This window comes from Phaenicophaeus curvirostris, chromosome 1, assembly GCF_032191515.1.
Source record: "Phaenicophaeus curvirostris isolate KB17595 chromosome 1, BPBGC_Pcur_1.0, whole genome shotgun sequence".
Taxonomy (NCBI): domain Eukaryota; kingdom Metazoa; phylum Chordata; class Aves; order Cuculiformes; family Cuculidae; genus Phaenicophaeus; species Phaenicophaeus curvirostris.
Window position 1 is genome coordinate 197,856,438 of NC_091392.1, and position 19,882 is coordinate 197,876,319.

A 19,882-nucleotide genomic window follows, 5' to 3' on the forward strand; every position below is an offset into this window, starting at 1 on the left:
TCCCACCCTTACTGCTGTTTTCAGACAACCTGTTAATACTTACTCATTCAACCATGTGTCTGTTTCTGCTGAGGGGACTACAAGGAGCTCTTTTTCCTAAGTCAGGCAGGCAGTGTGGCAGAGTTGAAGGATGTCACACCCAAGGTGACTTCTGCTGGTGTTTCTCTGCAAGGATAACCCAAGAGGAAATGTGGGTCAGAGGCTGCACTTCCAGCTGGCATGGATGCTGGCAGCCCTGCAGAAAACCTTTGTATCATCTCTCTCTGGTCTAATCTGCCTTCCATTAAAATAAATGAAAGAGAGATTGATGCCCATGACCTTTCTCTTTACTGTCTGCATTATTACTGTGGTTGGTTCCTGTAGGAACACAGAGGTTGATGAATGCTCCTGTTCGTTTACTGAAAATCAGTTGGGTTTTAGACAGAGTATCTATTCTGAGTGTCAATCCCTGTGAAGAAATACAATACCCTGTCCCTCTTTTAAGTACAGACAATATGTTCAATATGACATGCATCGTTTCAGAGGATAACTTTACCCTGCAAATCTTAATGTAATCACCTCCTGAGGAAGCCAGGCCAAGTCTTCCCAGCACTAACAAACATCACTAACAAAATAGTGAGCCTGGGAGATGCGAGTCCAAGTGTGCAGAATGGTTTTGAAATAAGGATTTGTGTTTACAAGCTGTTGCAACTCTTACTGATGCCACAAACCAGAGAATACCAGGAGGGCTAGTCTTGTTAGTGGAAAGTCTTCTCCCATTTCTGGCTCTATCAGCATTTAATGATGGGTCTGTAACTGTGTTTCCTTGCACCATGTCCGTCAGTCTGGGTTTACTGACTTTCCCAGGGTCCTGTCTTTTTCCCAAATGCTGACAACACTGATTTCTCTGTTATTCAGAGCTACAAAGCATAGCATTTGAAGTCTGCTTCACGAGTGCAGAAATCATAGCTGAAGTCAGGTAGACATCTGGGTCTGAGGTTTGTGTGCAGACTCAAGGCTCCTGGTCAATGGGCAGGAATAAGTACTTTTCATGCACTTTTTACTCTCATTGTAAGGCAGAGGCCTAAGGCAGCTTCAAAGATCTGTACCCTAGAAATGCCTCTTTCCAGAAACTCCTCTTTCCTTTTGCTGACTCAGCTAGAACTTTGACAGTAGATGTGAGAAGTTGTGAGATGAAATCCCTTGGGAGAGTCTTCAAGAGATGAAGTAGGTCAATCTGCCCTAGAGGAAAAGGAAGGCAGACCATTCAGAGAAAGATGAGCTAAATAGGTTAGAGGAGGGTATTTTAATTATGAATGTAAATGCCATGGTATGTTGGAAACGAAGTCCTTCCTGCGCTGGCTGCTCTCCCTCCCTACACAGAGCAGAACTGCATTTTGTACCTGTAGCAGGGCAGAGATGGACTTTCCTGCCTAGAACATATATAGGCATTTTGTTTTATTGCTTCCTAATACTGCCCTGCCTTAGCAAGCAATTGCTCTTCTGTATTTACAGTTTCCTGGTGGACTTACTCATTGATTGTCCTTTTAGGGTTTCTTATTCCCACATACAGCTACAAATTCCCCACCAGTTCCTCTGTGTTGGTCATTCTTGCTCCCAGGGGTTCCAGTATAAGAAGTGTATTAAGAATGCTTTAATCTGGGGTCTTGGGTGACCATGCTGAATTTTGAAGGATTTCTCATGAAAGTGAGGCCTATCAAGTATTTTTCCAAAGATGCTTTATTGCAAACAATATGTAGCAAGCTAGTATATATATCACAAGCTATGTCATTTAAAATAGAGAGTGCAGCCTGGTGACCCTGGCATGGTAGCCCTTGAAAGGCTCACTGTCTGCCTAGTACTCCCTATTCTAAAAGCTGTTTTCCTTAGTTTTGGGGTTTTTTTCTTTCTTTCCTCTTTATGTTGCATTGCAGAAGTACATAGGAGCCTTACTTCTACAATAATGTCCACAAAAAAGTATGTTTTCAATAGAAATGTAACTGAACTGTTGCAGAGATGTCCAAACCTCGTCATGTCCTACTGTTTCATGCTTTTAAAAAGGACTGGTTTAGATGAAGAGGTGTTTGACTGCAAGATTTTAACTTACTCTAATGCAGACTAAGATCAACATTTAAAATACAGTAGAAGCATTTTGAGAATGTCGTTCTTTACTAAGCCCAAAGGAGCTCAGGATAATCCTGATTGCTTCGTTTCTTTGGAGCTTTACATAAAATGTTGGATGTGAACTAAGCTGATGTTATGACTTTCCTATTTCTACAAATGATGATTTGTTAATGTGAATCGCTGTGTTGATTTTATAGCATATACACTCAGAGATTTTGCAGTTGGCATAGTCAGAATTAAATTGGGACAGATTAAATGAGCAACAGGAAAGTCAGAAATATGTTCATTATATTGAACAGCTGGGCTTCAAGAGGTGTAACGTCGATTGTGCCCATTCAGTTTCCAAGCTGGAAAACAATTTGGAGAATCCCTCTATTGAGACTCTGGTGCCTGGCAGCTGCTGCAGGGTATAAGACTTTGGTAAATTAACAAGAGGTTTGCAGTTCAAGAACACGGAGATCCTGGAGATCTCACAGCTCTCTGTAGCACAAAGCTAAAAAGACTGAAGTGCATGATAAATGGTTACATTTATGAGAAGCTGAGGTTTCCCTAAAGTACAGTGTCAAGAGTTCCTGCAAGCATTTTAAGGGTGTATCTACAACCAAAAATTGTGCTACTTCATTATGAAAAACTGCTGTATTTCCACTGGTTTAGATTCAGACATCAAATTACTTATATTGCTATAAGCTATTTCCACGAAGAAGTGAGAAAATCTGTATAATCTGTGCCTGTAGCAAATCTGTGACTTTGTAATGGTATAACTGTGACCAGACATCTGGGCTTTTGGTTGCATAAAATCAGTTGTGGACTTTATTTTGGTAGATAGAAACAATCTCACACTTAGTTGAATTAATTGTTGTGGTAAAATATGGAAGTGCAGACTGACAGCATCTGCACGCACTAGGGGAGCATCTTTTGTATTGTGAGGGACGGTCCTCACTCGTGATGTTCTTTACTGTTCAGATTTTTATGGAAAAAATTAATCCAATCCCATAACAGGTGGAGGGTCCCTTGATTTTACATCCTGGGGCACCAGAATTTCCTTCGGGTGCTGTGGGACGATGTGAGAGCTGTGCCTATGGCGAGCTGTCCTTGCAATTTGCAGAGCAGCTTGGCGCATGGCGCACTGGCTCACACACCTTGGGTTGCCAGGCGCTGCAAGGAGATGTGGTTTTGGTTTCAGGAACGACCCCCCCAGTTCAGTGTGGGCCCTGAGGGCATCGTGCTGCAACGTCCCAGCAGCAGACAAAGTATTGAGGCTAAAGGGGCAGTAAACTCCAAAGGCAGGTGAGCAGGGAGCAGCAATTCAACCCGGTGCCAGTGTCTGGAAGCTCTGGGGCCACCGTGGACCATCCACTCTGAGGAGGATTTCCGGGGAGATTGTGACATGCTTCCTTTTGGAGCCTTGGGCTTTGATGAGCACCATCTGAAGGAGACAGTGCAGATATGTCAGCCAGAAAATCATCTTGTGGGTGCATGCTTCTTTCCTTTCTGATGGCAAATGCAAAAGAGCAAGGCAGCTTAATATCCTGAATCAAAATTATATGTTCCCTGTTGGAATGCGCCCAGCCTTCTAGGATGGTGTTGAGCGCTGCAACAGATCACTGCAGTCAGTACAGAGGAAAGAGCTGCAGTAGCATCCTCTCCTCTGACGGGTTGGATTTTGACTGCAGCCAGTGTGGCATTCAGTGAAGGATGGTTTTGTGTAACTCCTCTGGTTTCCTTTCTCCCACTTCTCTGTGCCGTTCTATTGCCACTGTGGGATGTGCTGCAGCACGGGGTGAGTGAGCAGGGCCGGTGTAAGCAGAGCAATGACAGAACTTTGCAATGTTTTTTAAGAAACAGTAAGATCATGGAACAGGTCCTCCTGGAAGCTACGTTGAAACATTTGGAAGACAGAGGTGATTAAAGACAGCCAAAATGGCTTCAGCAAGGCTAAATAGTGCCTGACTAATCTAAGAGGCTTTTACGATGGAGTGATTGCGTCGGTGGATGAGGGAGGAGCTACAGATGTAATCTACCAAGACTTCTGTAAGGCCTTTGGTACAGACCCCTGCAAGTGTCTCACCTCTGAATTGGGGAGGTATGGGTTTGATGGATGGGTTGTTAGACGGACGAGGAGGTGGCTGGATGACCACGTCCAAAGAGTTACAGTCAATGGCTCAATATCCCCATGGAAGCCAGTGATGATGAGTGGTGTCCCTCAAGGGTCCATACTGGGACCAGTACTATTTAATATTTTCATCAATGACATAGACAGTGGGATCAAGTACATCCTCAGCAAGTTCGCTGATGACACTAAGCTGCATGATGGATTTGCTTTTCTTGAGTGAAGGGATCTCATCCAGAGGGACCTTGACAAGCTTGAGGAGTGGGCCCATGTGAACCTCATGAAGTTCAACAAGGCCAAGTGCAAGGTCCTACATGTGGGTCAGGGCAATCCCCAAGATCAATACAACCTGGAGGATGAAGGGATTGAAAGCAGCCCTGTTGAAAAGGGCTTGAGGGTACTGGTGGGTACAAGATTGGATATGAGCTGGCAGTGTGCACTTTCAGACCAGAAAGCTAACCATATCCTGGGCTGCATTGAAAGCAGCATGGACAGCAGGTCGAGGGAGGTGATTCTGTCCTTCTGCTCCACTCTGGTGAGAACCCTGTGTGGTACTGCATCCAGGTCTGGAACCCTCAGCACAGGAAAGACATGGACATGTTGGAGTGGGTCCAGAGGAAGGCCACAGAAATAATCAGAGGAATGGAACACCTCTGAAGGCTAAGAGGGTTGGGATTGTTCAGTCTGGAGAAGAAAAGGCTCTGGGGGGACCTTATTGCTGCCTTTCAGTACTTAAAGGGAACTTAAAAGAAAGAAAGACTTTTTACCAGAGTCTGTGGTGATACAACAAGGGGCAGTGGTTTTAAACCAAAAGAGAGTAGGTTTAGGTTGGATATATGGAAGAAATTCTTTACTGTGAGGTTGGTGAGACCCTGGCATAGGTTGCTCAGAGAAGATGTGGATGTCCCATCCCTGGAGGTGTTCAGGGCCAGGTTGGATGGGGCCTTGAGCAACCTCATCCAGTGAAAGATGTTCCTCACAATGGCAGGAGGGTTGGAGTAGGTGATCTTTAAAGGTCCCTTCCAACCCAAACTATTCCATGACTCTATGAATTACTGTATGTTTCGTTGGCCATATATGAACTGTCAAATAATACCTCCCTGCCTTACTGTCTTTTGGAAAGTGTTATCCACTTTGTGTAGATGTTTAGCTCCTTTGTCATCAGCCTGCACCTCTGCCGGAGAAGGAAGTAACATATGTGGGGTTGAAAGCAAACCCTCCTGGCCTCAGGAGCTGCTCATGGGGAACGACCCCCCTCCTGTGCTGTCTCCATGGACATTTAATTTACGTGGGGAGACACAGCCTTAGGATATATCTGTGCTGTGCAGGTAAAAGCTGTCTTGAGGCCAGGGTGAGTCCAGGACAGGCTTTCCCAATGCTGGCTGCACAAAGCTTGGTTCGGATCTTCCTCCCAAGGATGCTGGGCCTGGGCAAGGGTCTATGCTGCCAGGCATGTTAGCATGCACTTGCTTTTGGGAATGGGCTCGTTGCTGGTCTTCACTCCATTTCTATACGTTTTTGTGCATGGTGGATTCTGGCAAAGCACAAGAGCCAGGATGGCAACATGGGGCTGGGCGCGCTGCATCTTGGGGGCTGCAGAGCCTTGTTCACTTTCTCTCTAATTTGGGCAGAAGATGTGACTGAATTGTTTGCTTTCCTTATCGTCGTGTGGCTTGGTGGGTGCAAGCTTGTTGGAGCATCACTGTTCTCTTTTAGGGCAGGGCTTTAAAATTGCCTTTGCTTTTCATCTTGTTCTACTGCAGTTGAAGGCAGTGACAGGTTATTATCAGTAGAATTAAGCTGTGCTGAGAGCTTTTGAAAACCCTGCTTTGAGAAGTCATGTAGGTGCTGAAGACAACAGTAATCCTATTTATTGTGTACTTATATAGCAGAAAATCATCTGTCTGAAAAATAGCATTCATATATCTTTGGGACCAAATGAGGTAATGATCTGGTGGGTCTCTTCCAACCTGGTTATTCTATGATTCTATGATCTGTTTGTTAGGTTTCCTGCCTCATGTAAGGTACAGGAATAAAGGTAGGGGTAGCTACAGCAAACCTAATAGCTTGTGGTTAACCTAAAATACAACTTTTGGAAGGTACTTGATTGCAGACTTCAGGTGGGGTCCAGCAGCCAGCTTATTTGGCAGCCAAACTGAGCTCTGACACAGATGTCCCACATGGTCTGGGTTGAGTTTCTTGGATGAGCACAGTGTAGAAACTTCACAGCTTTAGCATATGGGCTGAGGATTGACTCAGCCTGTGCACAGCGAGGCTCTGCGTGGGGCCACTCACCCTGGCTGAGGCTCCAAGGCTGCCTGTGCAGTTGGTGGAGGGATGGAGACGGGTCTGGTGCAGGCAAGCTTTGAGCTGCTCCCTGCCTGAGTTTCCCCTTTTTGAAACAGGGGCAGTCTGCCTTCTCAAGGAAAAGCAGGCTGAAATGCAGGACTGAAGTGAGGGACTCCAGTCTTGCCTGGCCCCCAGACACAGTTTCCCTTGCTGCTAAGATGTCTTCTTGGGTTATCCTCCAGCCGTTACGAATTATGACTCAGGTGGATTAAAGAGACACCCACCATCGGAAAGCCTAGTCCACAAGCAGGTCCGCCGCCAGCTCACTTCTTATCCTGGTGTGTGATGGGTGCCATTAGTTAGGGAGTGACACAATGAGGTCTCGCACTGGAAGGTGGCTTTCATAGCTTGCCGTGATTGACTGGGGCTATGCCTCCAGCGGCTCTGCAGCAGCCCTTCCCTTTGCTGCTTGCTAAGGTCGCTTGGGGATGCTGCTTCGCTCACATCACTTCCTTTCACCTCCCAATTCAGCCGATCGGCCAGTCTTGCTCCAGGCAGGGAGCAGTGTTTGAAGGGTGAGTAATGCATCCCTTGTGTTTCCTTTGAGCTCACTGGCTTAAGCTTCTCAGCAGTGGGTTTTTTTGCAAGGGGGGGCAGGGAGAGGCTGGCTGTCAGATAAAATATTAGCAGTGCACCTAAGCAAAAATGCCATTTTCAAGTCAATGCTTCCTTTATCCATTCGTGCCAGACGTATACATATCTGTCAAGAGCAGGCAAGGAGACAATTTACTCAGTCCTTGCTGTGATTGCTGGTATTTAGGAGTGACTAAGGACTGGAATCATGGCCATACAGTTATAACCCTATTAATAAAACGTGCAGTCGTTAGATGAAAGCTCCTGCACACATTTCAAGGGTGTGTGGCTCTAACACCTCCTCCTGTGTGCTTCCTCACAGCCGACAATGCCAGCCGCCCTTCGCGCCACCACCAGCCCAGCAGCACAGTCCCATGTCCTCGCAGGCCACTACTGGCGCTCTGCTCCCAGGAGCTTTGCCCCCGCTGCCACCCCCCGCCGCTGCCCAGCCACCGACGCCAACACCGCTGGGTCAGCAGCTGACGCCGGACGCCTTCGCCATCGTGGAGCGGGCACAGCAGATGGTGGAGATGCTCTCTGAGGAGAACCACGTGCTGCGGCAGGAGCTGGAGGGGTACTACGAGAAGGCAGACAAGCTGCAGAAGGTACGTGGAGAGGTGGGGATAGAGCCTGTGCAGGGTGTGTGGGTCCTCCAAGCAGTTGTTCATAGCTGTGCCACTGCAATGAGGACGCATCTCTTCGTAGTGGTCTACTAGAAGTGTATAAGGCTTGTGGGCTCCCCTACCTGTAGGGTAAAATGAGGCAGCCCATCACATGTCTCTCAGCTGGGGACTTTTCCCTTCCATCCTTCTGTGCCAGCCTCATCAGAGCTTTCCCTAAAGTATCCCATGAGCAGAGTCTGCTGGTGAAGCTGGGTCCTGCACCATCTGCACAGGTGATAAGACTGTAGGTGAGGAGCATTTGAAGAGCATGACCACGCCTGTCCTGAGCAGTTTTGTCCACTACAATACACTTGTGTGGCATTCCACGCTCTTTGGAAGTGAAACAGCCATCAACGAGGTTGCCTGTTATTTGGAAATGCATTAACTTGGTTGTGTGAGTGAGTGGCTTTCAGTGACTACTCTGTGAGTTTCTAAAAACTGATGTAAGAGACTAGCCTTAGAACATACTGGCTCAAAAAGCACTACCCCTTACCTGAAAAAAATGCTTGGTGAAGATTTTGCTCAAAACCCCTTTTGCAAAGAGATCCTGCACTCTCTTTTCTGTACACAAGCTTTTTTTTTCAAAGGAGAAGGGTGATATCTTGTTCACTGCCTGGTATGACAAGGTGAAGAATCAAATCAAACAAAGTAGAAGTTGCTTAAAAGTGAGAGCTCACGAAGGCAAGGCAGAGATGCTCCCCAGATCTGCTGGCTTTGGGTCCCAAGGGCCCAGACCAAATGAGTTATTTAGGATCCTACACTGCCATTTCATTTATGTCTTCCCACCACTTATACACAAATGGGCTTAGGCTACAGGTCTTTTCTCTCTGGATTTGGAAATCTAAATAGGAGCTCAGTTTTTTTCTGTGCAGTGTGGGATCAGGGTGGTCTTGGAGACACCCTTTGCAGGAGAAGAGGCAGCTCTGAGAGACCATTTCCCAGCCTCAGCTTTGGGAAAAATCTGTGACAATCTGTTCAAACAGGTTAGAAAAAGGACCTGTTTTTTGTAGCTGCTGTTGTCTTTTCAGCCTCCTCCTGTGCAATCATATTGAGTGGAGTTTATTCACAGAATTTCCTAAACTTAGTTGAGAAACTTTCGTAGCAATGTTAGTTATTTATGAAGACATCTGCGAAGTTTTTAACACTGACTTCTCTGTGGCCTTCATGGGCAAGAAGAAATATCGCAGCTATTAATTTTACAAAAGCTGTGTTGTTCAGTAAAAGGTATTTGAGTGCAATGCCATAAAAATATTCTGATTTCCTTTTACACTTGGAAATGGCCCTCTCTTTGTCTTGGATGCCCCACAAGCTGATTGCATCAGACACCAACAGAAAGGTATTCAAGCACGAGCTGAAGCCTCACTTCAGTCAACAGAGCATAGACTTGAGTACCATTGACTTTGGGGCAATGTAAGTGAGGCATTAAAGTGAAACACATGCTCAAGTGCATTCTTTCTTTGGGAAAATGTCCTGAACCAAAGCCAGTATCCCTCCCATGCTGTGTTTTCTGTGTTTGAACACAAGGACTGGGCAGGTCCTTCTCAGTTCCCACGGTTTCAGCTGAACATCACCTCTGAAAATGTGACAGTGAGTTAAATTACATACTTTGGGTGTGAAAACTCTTCCCTCTTCTTGGAAGTAGAAGGGTCAGAAGGAGTGCTTCTTGTTTGTGCATAGCAACTTTATTCTAGGTAGGGCCACCCTCTTGTCACTTTCATTCATTACAGAATAGGAGAAGAAATCAGCTTGATGTGGAGGGTTCCATGGGCGTTTGTATGAGCAGATCAGCCCTGAGGGTTGTCAAATTCTCAGTTGCGTCTGAACAGACGTTTTGCAGAGAGGTACAAGGTGGTGATTAATCTCTGTGCTGTTTGATGAGTTGTCTGGCTTTCTTACTTTAGGAAAAAAGTTGAGGGAAAGAGGGATTATTTTTTCTTTCCTTTTTTTTGTTGGGTGGTGTTACCTTGCTGAAGTTTAATTGCCAGGCTGGGCTGGCTTTTCCTCATGCTGTGTATGTGGGTTGTTTGAGTGGGCAGGCTCTTAGGACCTACCAGGCAGAGAAGAGGCTGAACTGTTTTATCCCCTCCATAAAAGAAGGGGAAGGAAATCCCAGAGCTGCTGAGGACTGCCAACACAATTTATGACTCTGCTTCTGCTCTCCTTTAATTTTATTCAGTGCTGATGGTGGTTCTTTCTTTTCCTGCAGCAAGTCTTTGCCTCTGGGGCTGCAGGAGGCTTGTGTGTTGATGTGTTTTGGGAAATTATGGCAGATAATAGGCAGAGCAGAGCCCTTGTGGTAGCCAGCAGCATTGGGCACGATTGTTAGGCTGTGGAAATGCCCTGCTGTGTTGGCAAATCTGCTTTGTTGTGGTAGGAGCTCTCTGGAGCAGATGTCTTCTCCTGCAGATAGTGGCTTACCTGGGAGAGGGGAGGAGCAGGGACCAGCAGGTGTTGGGGCGGCCAACTGAGCACAACGTTTGCTCGGGATCATGTAGTTAAGGATTTAGGAAAGTTCTTTAAAATTTATTTTTACTAAGCCAGACGTTCCTTTCAAGGAGAGAAAAGTTCAGTCTGCTTAAATGGTCAAGGAGAGCAGTGCAAGGTAGCTTGAATATAGCCTCTAGCTACTTATAGGAAGGGAAGACTTTTGCTAGGGGAGGTCACACTAATCTCAAGAAAAAACTTCAGCAGAATCGAGTAGGTGAAACTACTTTATTATTGGAGTAACTCATCGACATGTCATTTTGATTTAGGAAAATTCACATGCAGTAGATTTTTGATTGTAGGTCATAGTCATAGAATAGCATAGACCATTTCAGTTGGAAGGGACCCAAAATGATCATCTAGTCCAACTATCTGACCAATTCAGGACAGACCAAAAGGTAAGCATGTTATTAAAGGCATTGTCTAAATGCTTCTGAAACACTGATGGCTTGGGCCATCAACCCCCTCTTTAGGAAGCCTGGTGCAGTGTTTGACCTCCCTTATGTCCAATCTAAACCTACCCTGGTGCAGCTTTGAACCATTCCCACATGTCCTGTCACTGGATTCCAGGGAGAAGAGATGAGCACTGCCCTCTGCACTTTCCCTACTCAGGAGGCTGTGAAGAGTAATGAGGTCACCCTTCAGCTTCCTTTTGTCCAAGCTAGACAAACCCAGAGTCCTTAGCTGCTTCTCATGGGACATTCCTTCCAGACCTTTAACCAACTTTGTTGCCCTCCTTTGGACCCATTCAAGTACAATGACATCCTCCTTAAATTGTGGGGCCCAGAAATGCACACAGGACAGGAAAAAAGTTCAGACTTCTTGATGGAGCTTTGTACAGCCTTGTCTTGCCATTCATATGAGGGGAAAAAAAAAAACCTCATTGACTTTTTTTGAACCACAGTAAGGTTCAGTCTGGACTTTAAACAGGTTTGGATTTATGCAGTGTTCCTTGGAGTGTGCTGGTTTCGTGGTGGGAACACACTTTGTGTCTGGTCATCTGTCATCAAGGTGGGGGAGAAAAACCTGCTCTTCTAGATGTGGTTAGGGAAAAAGTAATGGGGCTTCCTGGAGCTCCTGCTTTAAAAAAAAAAAAAAAGAAAAAAAGTCAGAATAATCTGACTAAGTTTGTAGTTCACCCAAAGAGTGTCATAGTGTGGGGCCACAGCAGGTTCAGCAGGTTGTCCTTTTCTTAGATCTGAGAAGTTATCTATATATAGTACCTTTTAATGTCATGCATTAGGCTGCTGAAGCCCAGCTGTAGGTTCCTGTGCAGACAGAAAGGTGAGAGCTCCAGCATCGCTGGAGTTTTCATTCTGCAGGTGCTGCAGGTGGCAAATTACACCTAAAGCTTAATGAGGTCTGGAGCAGGACCTGCCACCACAACAAGTGGAGACAGGCTTGCTCCGTAGTTTCACAAATCGCAAATCCATCCCCTCTGTGATTCAAGAGGCTAAAAACTGCCAGATTTAGAAAGGTATGTGGGAGGCTATATATAACTCTTGGTTTACCAGCCTGTGCACATTACCAAGCTTTTCTCCACAAACACAAGGACTAGGCATGCAGGAGTGGATTCCCACATCAGTGTTGATCATTCTGGCAGCAATGATTTCAGCAAAGCATTTAATAAGACATTAGCTTATTAAAAGAGCTGGATGGGATTGGCCAGAACAGCTAAACTCTGCCTGGGACTAAACTGTCAGTTTTTTGGGTTTGAGTCTTAAGGTGCAAGTTCACCCCTAATGGCTTCCTCTGCACACTTTGCCTGCAGTTTGACAGATTTCAAGGAGATTAAGTTAAGAAGATTGAAAACCTGAAACAATTGGTTTGATCTCTTATAGTCTCTTTTTTGTATAGAGCAGGTTTTGGTCAAGCATGGAAAGGAGTGGACCACAATAGTTTAAGGCTGACTTAAGCCAAGCTTAAAGCACATCTGGTGGTGCATAGAGCTTACAGCTAAGCTTTGGATCAAGGATCTAGCAGAATAATAAATCTAGCCTCCTAAAACCCTTTATAGGAAAGAATACAGTCCACAAAATTAGGTAGTTTCCTTTGCTTCTCTTCTAGGGTGGTGTTAAAGCAGCCACCTCAGTCACAGAGCGAAGGCACCCAAGCAGCTGTGTCAAGCTCAGCCCATCCCAAGCTCATTTGGGAGCTGACAGCAGCATGTTGCAGGGTTTTGTGGCATGACTAGCTGCCCTGAAGAGCATTTGTGCGGCTCCTGTAATCACTTCCCACTGCAGGAGCCTCCAGCATCTCTGAGGCTTTGCACCATCCTCGACCAGGGAGCCTGATCATTGTAGAGCTGGTGTGGTACTTGGCAGGGACATTGCCCTGACCTCTGCACTTTCATCAAAATGTGCATGGCAAACACTGGGATGGGGTGCATTCCTTTAATGGGAGTTCTCTCTCCTTTCAGTTTGAAATAGAGATTCAGAGGATTTCAGAAGCTTATGAGGGCCTGGTCAAGACCACCACTAAGAGGGAGTCTCTGGACAAAGCAATGAGAAACAAACTCGAAGGAGAAATTAGGAGACTTCATGACTTCAACAGGGATCTCCGTGGTACGTTACACTTACTTCTGTGTTTTTTTTCCCCCAGCTGACACGGTGTTCGACTTCTCACAAGCTCCAGAGTAGTGGGCTTTAAAGGAGTGGGTCCGCATATGTTTTACGTAAACTTCTTGAGAAATCAGGCCCTGCTTGTTGCCATAAGACAAAACTGTTTTAACCCCTCAGTTGCAAAGAAACCCTTTGGCAAAATATGAGAGTCAGCTTCAGATGCTGCCTTTGACTATGACTGACTTTGAGCTATCCAGATGCCTGATGGGAGTATTTTGATATGTCTTTGGGCAGTGAGATGCCTTCTGCAGGCTGGCTCATGCTTTTTGCAGCAGTGCAAGGAGCTGGATGGTCTTTCTGGAGGATGGGGGCGTCTGAATGTGGACCCTTCTTGGGGGAATCGGTCCCCTGCTGCAGAAGACTGCTCTTTTCTCTGGGGCATCCCCAAGGACTGGTGTCACCAGGCTGAGGGCTGCTTTCCCCCAGGGCATTTTGCTGCACCAGAGGCCGCAGTCCACTGCAGGAAGGCACCAATCCCCTTGCAAAGGTGGATAATTCAGATTGCAAATGCCTTGTGCATTCTGGACAGCGTGAGAGATGAACTGCTTGGACATGTCAGCCACAGACAGCAGAGGCTTTTCCCCTAGTTTCTGTAAATCTGAATGACACAGCTTCATGGAAGAGGTCAAAGGCCTCATCTTTTATGTATGTGTTAGCCTCCATTTTAATGTCCTCCTTCAGAGAGTCTATTTATACTGCTCTGCTGGCATGCACCTTATTTTCTTGGTTGGCCTACAATTTTATATACATACATTTATACTTAAAGCATTTCCTGTTTTTTGCAGAACGACTGGAGACAGCCAATAGGCAACTAGCCAGCAGAGACTTCGATGGGCATGAGGATAAGTCAACAGAAGGCCTTTATGTCACTCAGAGTGAGTACCGTGCTAATCTGTTTTGAAGGTGCATACGAGCATATACATACACACACGCATATATATGTGTTGGAGCAGAAATGAATACTTTCTATTAATTGTCATTGTCCTTGTGGCTTGGTTTTACTTAGCTAATTTGTCACATACTCCTGTTTAAGCTGCAGACTGGATTGTTTAGGCTGTTTTTCTCTCTGTGCACCAGAAGCAGGCAGTTGGAGTTAATGGTAACACAACTTAAGTTATTTTTGTAAAAAAAATTAGTGGCTTTAAATTGGAGGTGGGAAGATTTAGACTAGACATTAGGAAGTAATTCTTTATGATGAGGGTGGTGAGGCACGGGCAGAGGTTGCCCAGGGAAGCTGTGGATGCCCCGTCCCTGGAAGTGTCCAAGGCCAGGTTGGAAGGGGCCTTGATCAGCCCGGTCTGGTGGGAGGTGTCCCTGCCCATGGCAGCGGTGTTGGAACCAGATGATCTTTAATGTCCCTTCCAACCAAAAACAGCCTTCTCCTAGCTCGCACCAGCAGTGGCGATGCCAGCACAGCAGCTTCGCTGATAACGTGGCGCATGTGTGGATAAACCAAAAGAGAATCTAATGAGCTTTTCCATGACTGTGTTAGCTTTGCTGTATTACAGATGCCACAAGGGCATGTAGGTAATGCTGTGAATCCAAGGGATGATCTATTAAGAAAATAACATTGATACATAAGCCTTGCCATCCTTGGGAAGAGTTCAAACAGGGTATGTTGCACAGACAAATTGCAGACTGAGGTCTACTGTCTTGATATAGAGACAGCCTGGCAATGTTCTCATATACTGGTAGCTACATGGGGGAGTTAAATCCCCAGGATGTGCTCAGTTTGAGTCATTTTCTAGCACATAAATATGCTCTGTGCTTCTACTGGAGAAATATATAGTAATAAAACTTTGTGCTGTGCACTCAGCGTATTACTGCTATCAATTCACAGCTTACGAACAAATATAGCTATCTGGATCCTATCACATAGATGGGCTGGATGCTTGGAGTGTCTCCTGGCTAAGCCAGGGAGCTAAATGTTACCAATGCGATGCATAGTGTTTCCAAGAATAGAAAAACGGGCACATGTAAAGCAGGTTCTCTTCAGTCATGTCCTTCAGGCTGCTGGGGCACATGCAGTAATGACCTTGATATCAGGGTATCAGCCTAAAACATCCCTTTGAGAGCCCATAAAAGGTTTTGCTTGGAAGTCCTCTGTGGCTTACTGCAGTTATACACTGATGTTTGCGAGTCTTCTGCAGAGAGAACATGGCTGGGGTTGCACCCCTCTGCCAACCTGGTGGTTTTGTAAGTACGATCTGTTCCCTACTTATGTCTTTTGATGGGATGCTCAGGCAGAAAATTGAAAGGAAATGGGGTGCAACTTGTTTTACCTGCAATACTTACGCTTGTCTACCAAGACCAAAATAGTAATTTTTAGAAGAAAAGAAAAAATCATGCCTACGTGCGCTCCCATTAGCTGTTACAGTTTTGTTGTGAAATTGTGTTTGTTTTTTTCCTAAGGATAGTAGCTTGTTAGGTCAGAGTAGTAAATGCAAATCTTAGTTTTCATTAGGAAAGCAGAAGCAGATTTGTAGTCCCTATGTTTATGGAAAACAGCCTGAAAAGATGACAATATCCCCGACCAAAGTTATTGAACAGACTCCAACATCAGCAGGTTCCTAAAAGTTGTCATTTTTAACACAGTCTCGTGATGAGTTCAAGAAGGAAAGATAAAACACCTGAGGTTTGTTTTTACCACTTGTCTTTGGTAATACTTACAAATGCAGAATTAATACAGTCATAGGAAAAACTCCCTCATAAATAAGCCTGATGAGGCAGGTCATGCAGACATCATTTCTCAGTTCCTTGCAGCACTCTCCATCAGCAGTGTAACAGTGCGGAGCGGTTGTGTGCTTTGAGTTGCAGACCGGAGGTGACAAAAACTCTTACTCTTCGTAATACCAGTAGGCAAAGCCAGGCTGCATGCCTCAAGGTATTAAGCACTAGGCATTGGTGCCTAAGAAAAGTGCTGCTGTTTTATGGGGGGTAGGAAAGAACTCACAGCCTATTGGTTTTGTCATAATTACGTGGTGTTTTTTCAGTGAAAAAGGTTCATTTAAGGAAGGACATGAAGCAGCAGCTGATGAAGGTCTATGGGCCCTTACAGGTCAGACAAGAGCCAGGCAGGAAAAGGCTGAGAGTTGCTATGGAAAGGGAAAGGCAGGAAAACTGAAGATGATTTTGAGACCATAGGGCAGAGAGAAATCTCGTGATACAGTGTATCACGGGAAAAAATTGTTTTGGTGGAGTCTGAGGATTTTGTGTGTTTTTCTGGGATTTCTGGACAGTCTGTCAGACCAGAGGTTCTTCCAAGGGCCTGTTTTTTCAGGTGCCTGAGGCGGATCAGGGGCTGTGCCCATCCATGTGGCTCTGCACCCATTAGAGGAGTTGCGCAGATTGTTTTGCAGTGCGTTGGTAGAGCCTCATGCTTTGTGGGAGCGTGCAGTGGATGTGCCACGTGTGGCTTGTGCATACATTTCTGTCCCAAATATCCCAGGCAAAGAAATATTCCCATCGAGTGAATCCAACCAAAGAAAATGCTCACAGTAGATGTTTTTTTCGGGGGGGTTGAGCAGACTTAAGAGCCATTCACTATCAAGACCGGAAATAATCTGGGCGGAGGCAGAAGTTTCAGGGGTGAGTGAAAGGGAGCTCCTTGCCCTCTCATTTCACAGCTGTGAGCTGCATGTAAGGAGGTAGACAAGCTGCTGCCTCCCTACAACCAGAGCTAAGGACACCTGCACAGAGAGCAGCACGCTGAAGAGACAGTGTTGTGTAGAAAAACAGATCTGTATAGAAAAATGGGTCCATTTTACACGATTTTCCCCAGACATCCAAAGAGAAGTGGAGTGGAAAATCCAATTTCAGTTTTCAACATGTGGAGGTCAAATTATCCCCTGACTTGTACTTTATGACATAAAAATGGAAATGCCCATGCTGTAAACCAGAGCAAGTTTAAGCTGTCTACAATATTTTGTAGAGTAAGGAAAGTCATCACAAGTTTCAGCAGAGATCGACGACTTCCTCTGACACTGGAGCAGCAAACCTTTCTGCATCCCTGCTTAGGCCGGTCACCTTGATTAACCCTGTACTGAACCATTTGTTAACTACATTACAATTGATCATAATCATTAATTTCAGAGCAGAATCCCTGTTGATCACTACGTGAGAATATGGACTTAGGGACTCAAGCATGACCTCCTGCAGCTTCTTGGCCTTTCCTTAGTGCTGGTGTGACCCAACTCCAGAGAGCGTGGCATTTGTAAGCAAAAAAGCAGGAGGAGAAGATTGTGATGAGCTTGTCTGCCATGGCCCAGCCTGGTCAACCACAGCTGTGGGGGCTGCAGTGGGACTTGGGCAGAGGGATGGACAGTTGGATGAATGGTGGCTTTGGTGCTCAGTGCTCCTCTGGAGTGAAACATCAGTTTCTGGAGCTGGGAACCTGACCCCGTTTAATGCACAAAGAATTAGTGAAGCCATGGAAAACCTTCTCCTGGATGGCTGCATGGAGTGAATGGGCTCTATTTATTAATTTATTCTGCTTATTCTTATGGGATGCGAACCAGCCACTGAAAGGTCTTTGGAGCTGGAAACAAGGTCCTGTCCCCATTTCAGATTCCTTCTCCTGATTACTCTGGGCAAAGTGGCAAGGCACGAGGGAGCCGTCCCACTCTTTAGTCCCCTGCCTCACTGCCTTGGCACCCTTTGGGGAAGGTTGGACCACTGGAGTTGGCCAGGTCCCAGCTTGAGCTGGGGGAGCAGAAGAGGAGACTCTTGTGCCCTGTTGTGGTGAATCAGATGATCCAAAGGTGATGAGCAACAGCTGCTGTGACATACACCCATGCCTATGGACAGCGGATGACAAAACTCCTCTGCACACTTGCCATGTCAGTAGTTGCAAGCCTGGTGAGAAGCTAATTAAGTCCCGCAGGTTTCACTCAAGAAAGGCACAGTCACCAGAGAGCGTCTGTGGAATTAGCAGCTGTGACTGAAGAGCCACTATTGGGAAATGTAAACCTGCATAACAGAAGTTGTTGGAAATGCCTAGGGGCATAGTATGGGAGCCAGTCTTGCTTTCAGTAAATTTCCTGCAGGCAAATTGTACTCTCGCTACTGTCATCTGATATATTTCCTTCTGCCAGCAATGGTCATTCTGTAGGAAGGAGGAGTGTGAGCAATATAACAGCAAGGAGAAAAGCAGCTTGGGATGTATTGAGGTGGTCATTAAATTGGTGAAACAAGTTTATGTGTAGGTATAATGTAGTGGCTTTGAGGGCACACATTCAACTGATATAGGTAAATGGTACATTAGAAACATACTTGTTTTTCTTTCAAGACTGATGTGTGAAAATCTGGGGGTCATATCTGAATGTAAGGAAGAGACGGCACAGATTGAGTGTATCTTTCTGTCTAATGTTTCTGTATTAAAGCAGGGTCAAGACTGGTCTGCTCTTGGTGGACCTACCCAGCTTGACAACTCAAAAAGCCTGTTTCCAAAGCATCAAAAGCAGACTCTTTGCTTTATCTACTTTCTTATACCCAACCAGAGTGTAGGTGTAATGCCTTCAGTGTGTTGCGGTGCAACAGTCAGAGGCAGTGGATGGAAAGCCGTGAGATTACAACTGTAAACTGCAGCAGAGGAGCCTTTTGGGAGCTGTTTGGTAGTGGGATGTGGCAGTGACCCACCAGAATATAGAAATAGTTATTAGGTGGAGTCTGACATCTAAAAAGCAGGTATCCAGGCAGAAGATATATGCAAGGGTAGCACCGCGAAATGGTATTTTCAGACGTTACGAATGCCTTGTTTCTACTTGAAAAGAATTTAAGGTATGTTCGACAAAGTCCTTCTTTATGGAAAATTAATGCAGTATAGGAAAGTAGTTATAAAATGTGCCTCCAGCATTTTGCAGGGAGGAGCTGACATGGAGAAGTGTTGAGAACTGTTAAGTAAATCTTTCTTGCCGCTTTCTAGTAGGTTCAGCAGTTATTTTGTGTACAGCATAATCTTGTCCTCCTTTTGGGGAGAGACAGAAAACGTAATGTGGTAGAGCAAGCTGATTACTTTGAGTTCCTTGACTTAAAGTTGAAAGTCAAGATCCCAAGTCCTGTTTTCCTACACACTGTCCTCATGTGTAACATGAAACATGGGTTTCAAATCCAGAGCAGAGCAAGTGTGAAGTGCCACTGAGATGAAATAGCATTTGTCTTCCAGCTTCCTCACCCTCTAATGAAATTAGCTACTTGATAATTTGCCTGGATTTACACTTTTGTGCAATGTTCCTTCTGGTCAATCAGATTGAAGTAAATGTATTTGTATTGAAAAGAAGAGGTCTGTGTGTCCAATATAGAACTTTCTTGCTGATGTGGGAAGATTAAGGCCATATATACCAAGATGACTTGTGGTGGCAGTTGGCGTGGTGGGCACAGCACTTGCTGGACTGTGCTTGTGGGCTTTGCAGAGGCCAATGTGCCGCTGTTGCTGCCAGAGTTTCTTTTTGTGAGGTGATGAGTTCCTCATTGTAGAATAAATGGGAAGACAGTCAGGTGGGCTTGGGCTCAACTCATCCACTTGCGCCCTGTTCCTCATGGCTCAGCTCATACATATCTCACCTTGCTGAAGACACCTACCAATAGCGTGGAAATTAAACCTATTTCCATCCTGCCTGTAAAGAAGGAAGAGTAAAGCCCTTCTGGGTGTAGTTCAGGTCTGAAATGGGCTGACTTTGGCCACATGGAGTTTCTTAACCCTCCCTGGGGTGAGGTGGATGGTGGGGCTTCCAGCCTGAGTGGTTGCTCTTGAGTGGGATAGGCTGGGTACTAGAGGCAGATTTTCCACATTTTGATGGTTTTTGAGCAACTTTTCACTTCAGTGAAAAAATAATAAATTCTGTAATGCTATGTTTAAAAAAGTGAAAAATCAGAACAACATTTAATTGAGGCCAAATTAATTTTTGGAGGATTTTTTTTTTCCTGGAGGTTTTCCAATTGCTCTTTTTTTGTTGTCATTCAGAACGAAGGCCAGATTTTGA

General features: G+C 45.5%; 1 protein-coding gene across 3 annotated transcripts in view; it reads left to right on the plus strand.

Annotated features, from left to right (window-relative positions):
- AMOTL1 (angiomotin like 1) overlaps positions 1 to 19,882 on the plus strand; it is an 82,027-nt gene that overhangs the window by 46,858 nt on the left and 15,287 nt on the right. For all 3 annotated transcript variants that reach the window (XM_069883395.1, XM_069883393.1, XM_069883394.1), the window contains 3 exons: positions 7,458 to 7,740; positions 12,701 to 12,845; positions 13,688 to 13,777. In XM_069883395.1, coding sequence (XP_069739496.1) covers positions 7,458 to 7,740; positions 12,701 to 12,845; positions 13,688 to 13,777 — 518 coding nt within the window. The remainder of the gene's footprint in view (positions 1 to 7,457; positions 7,741 to 12,700; positions 12,846 to 13,687; positions 13,778 to 19,882) is intronic.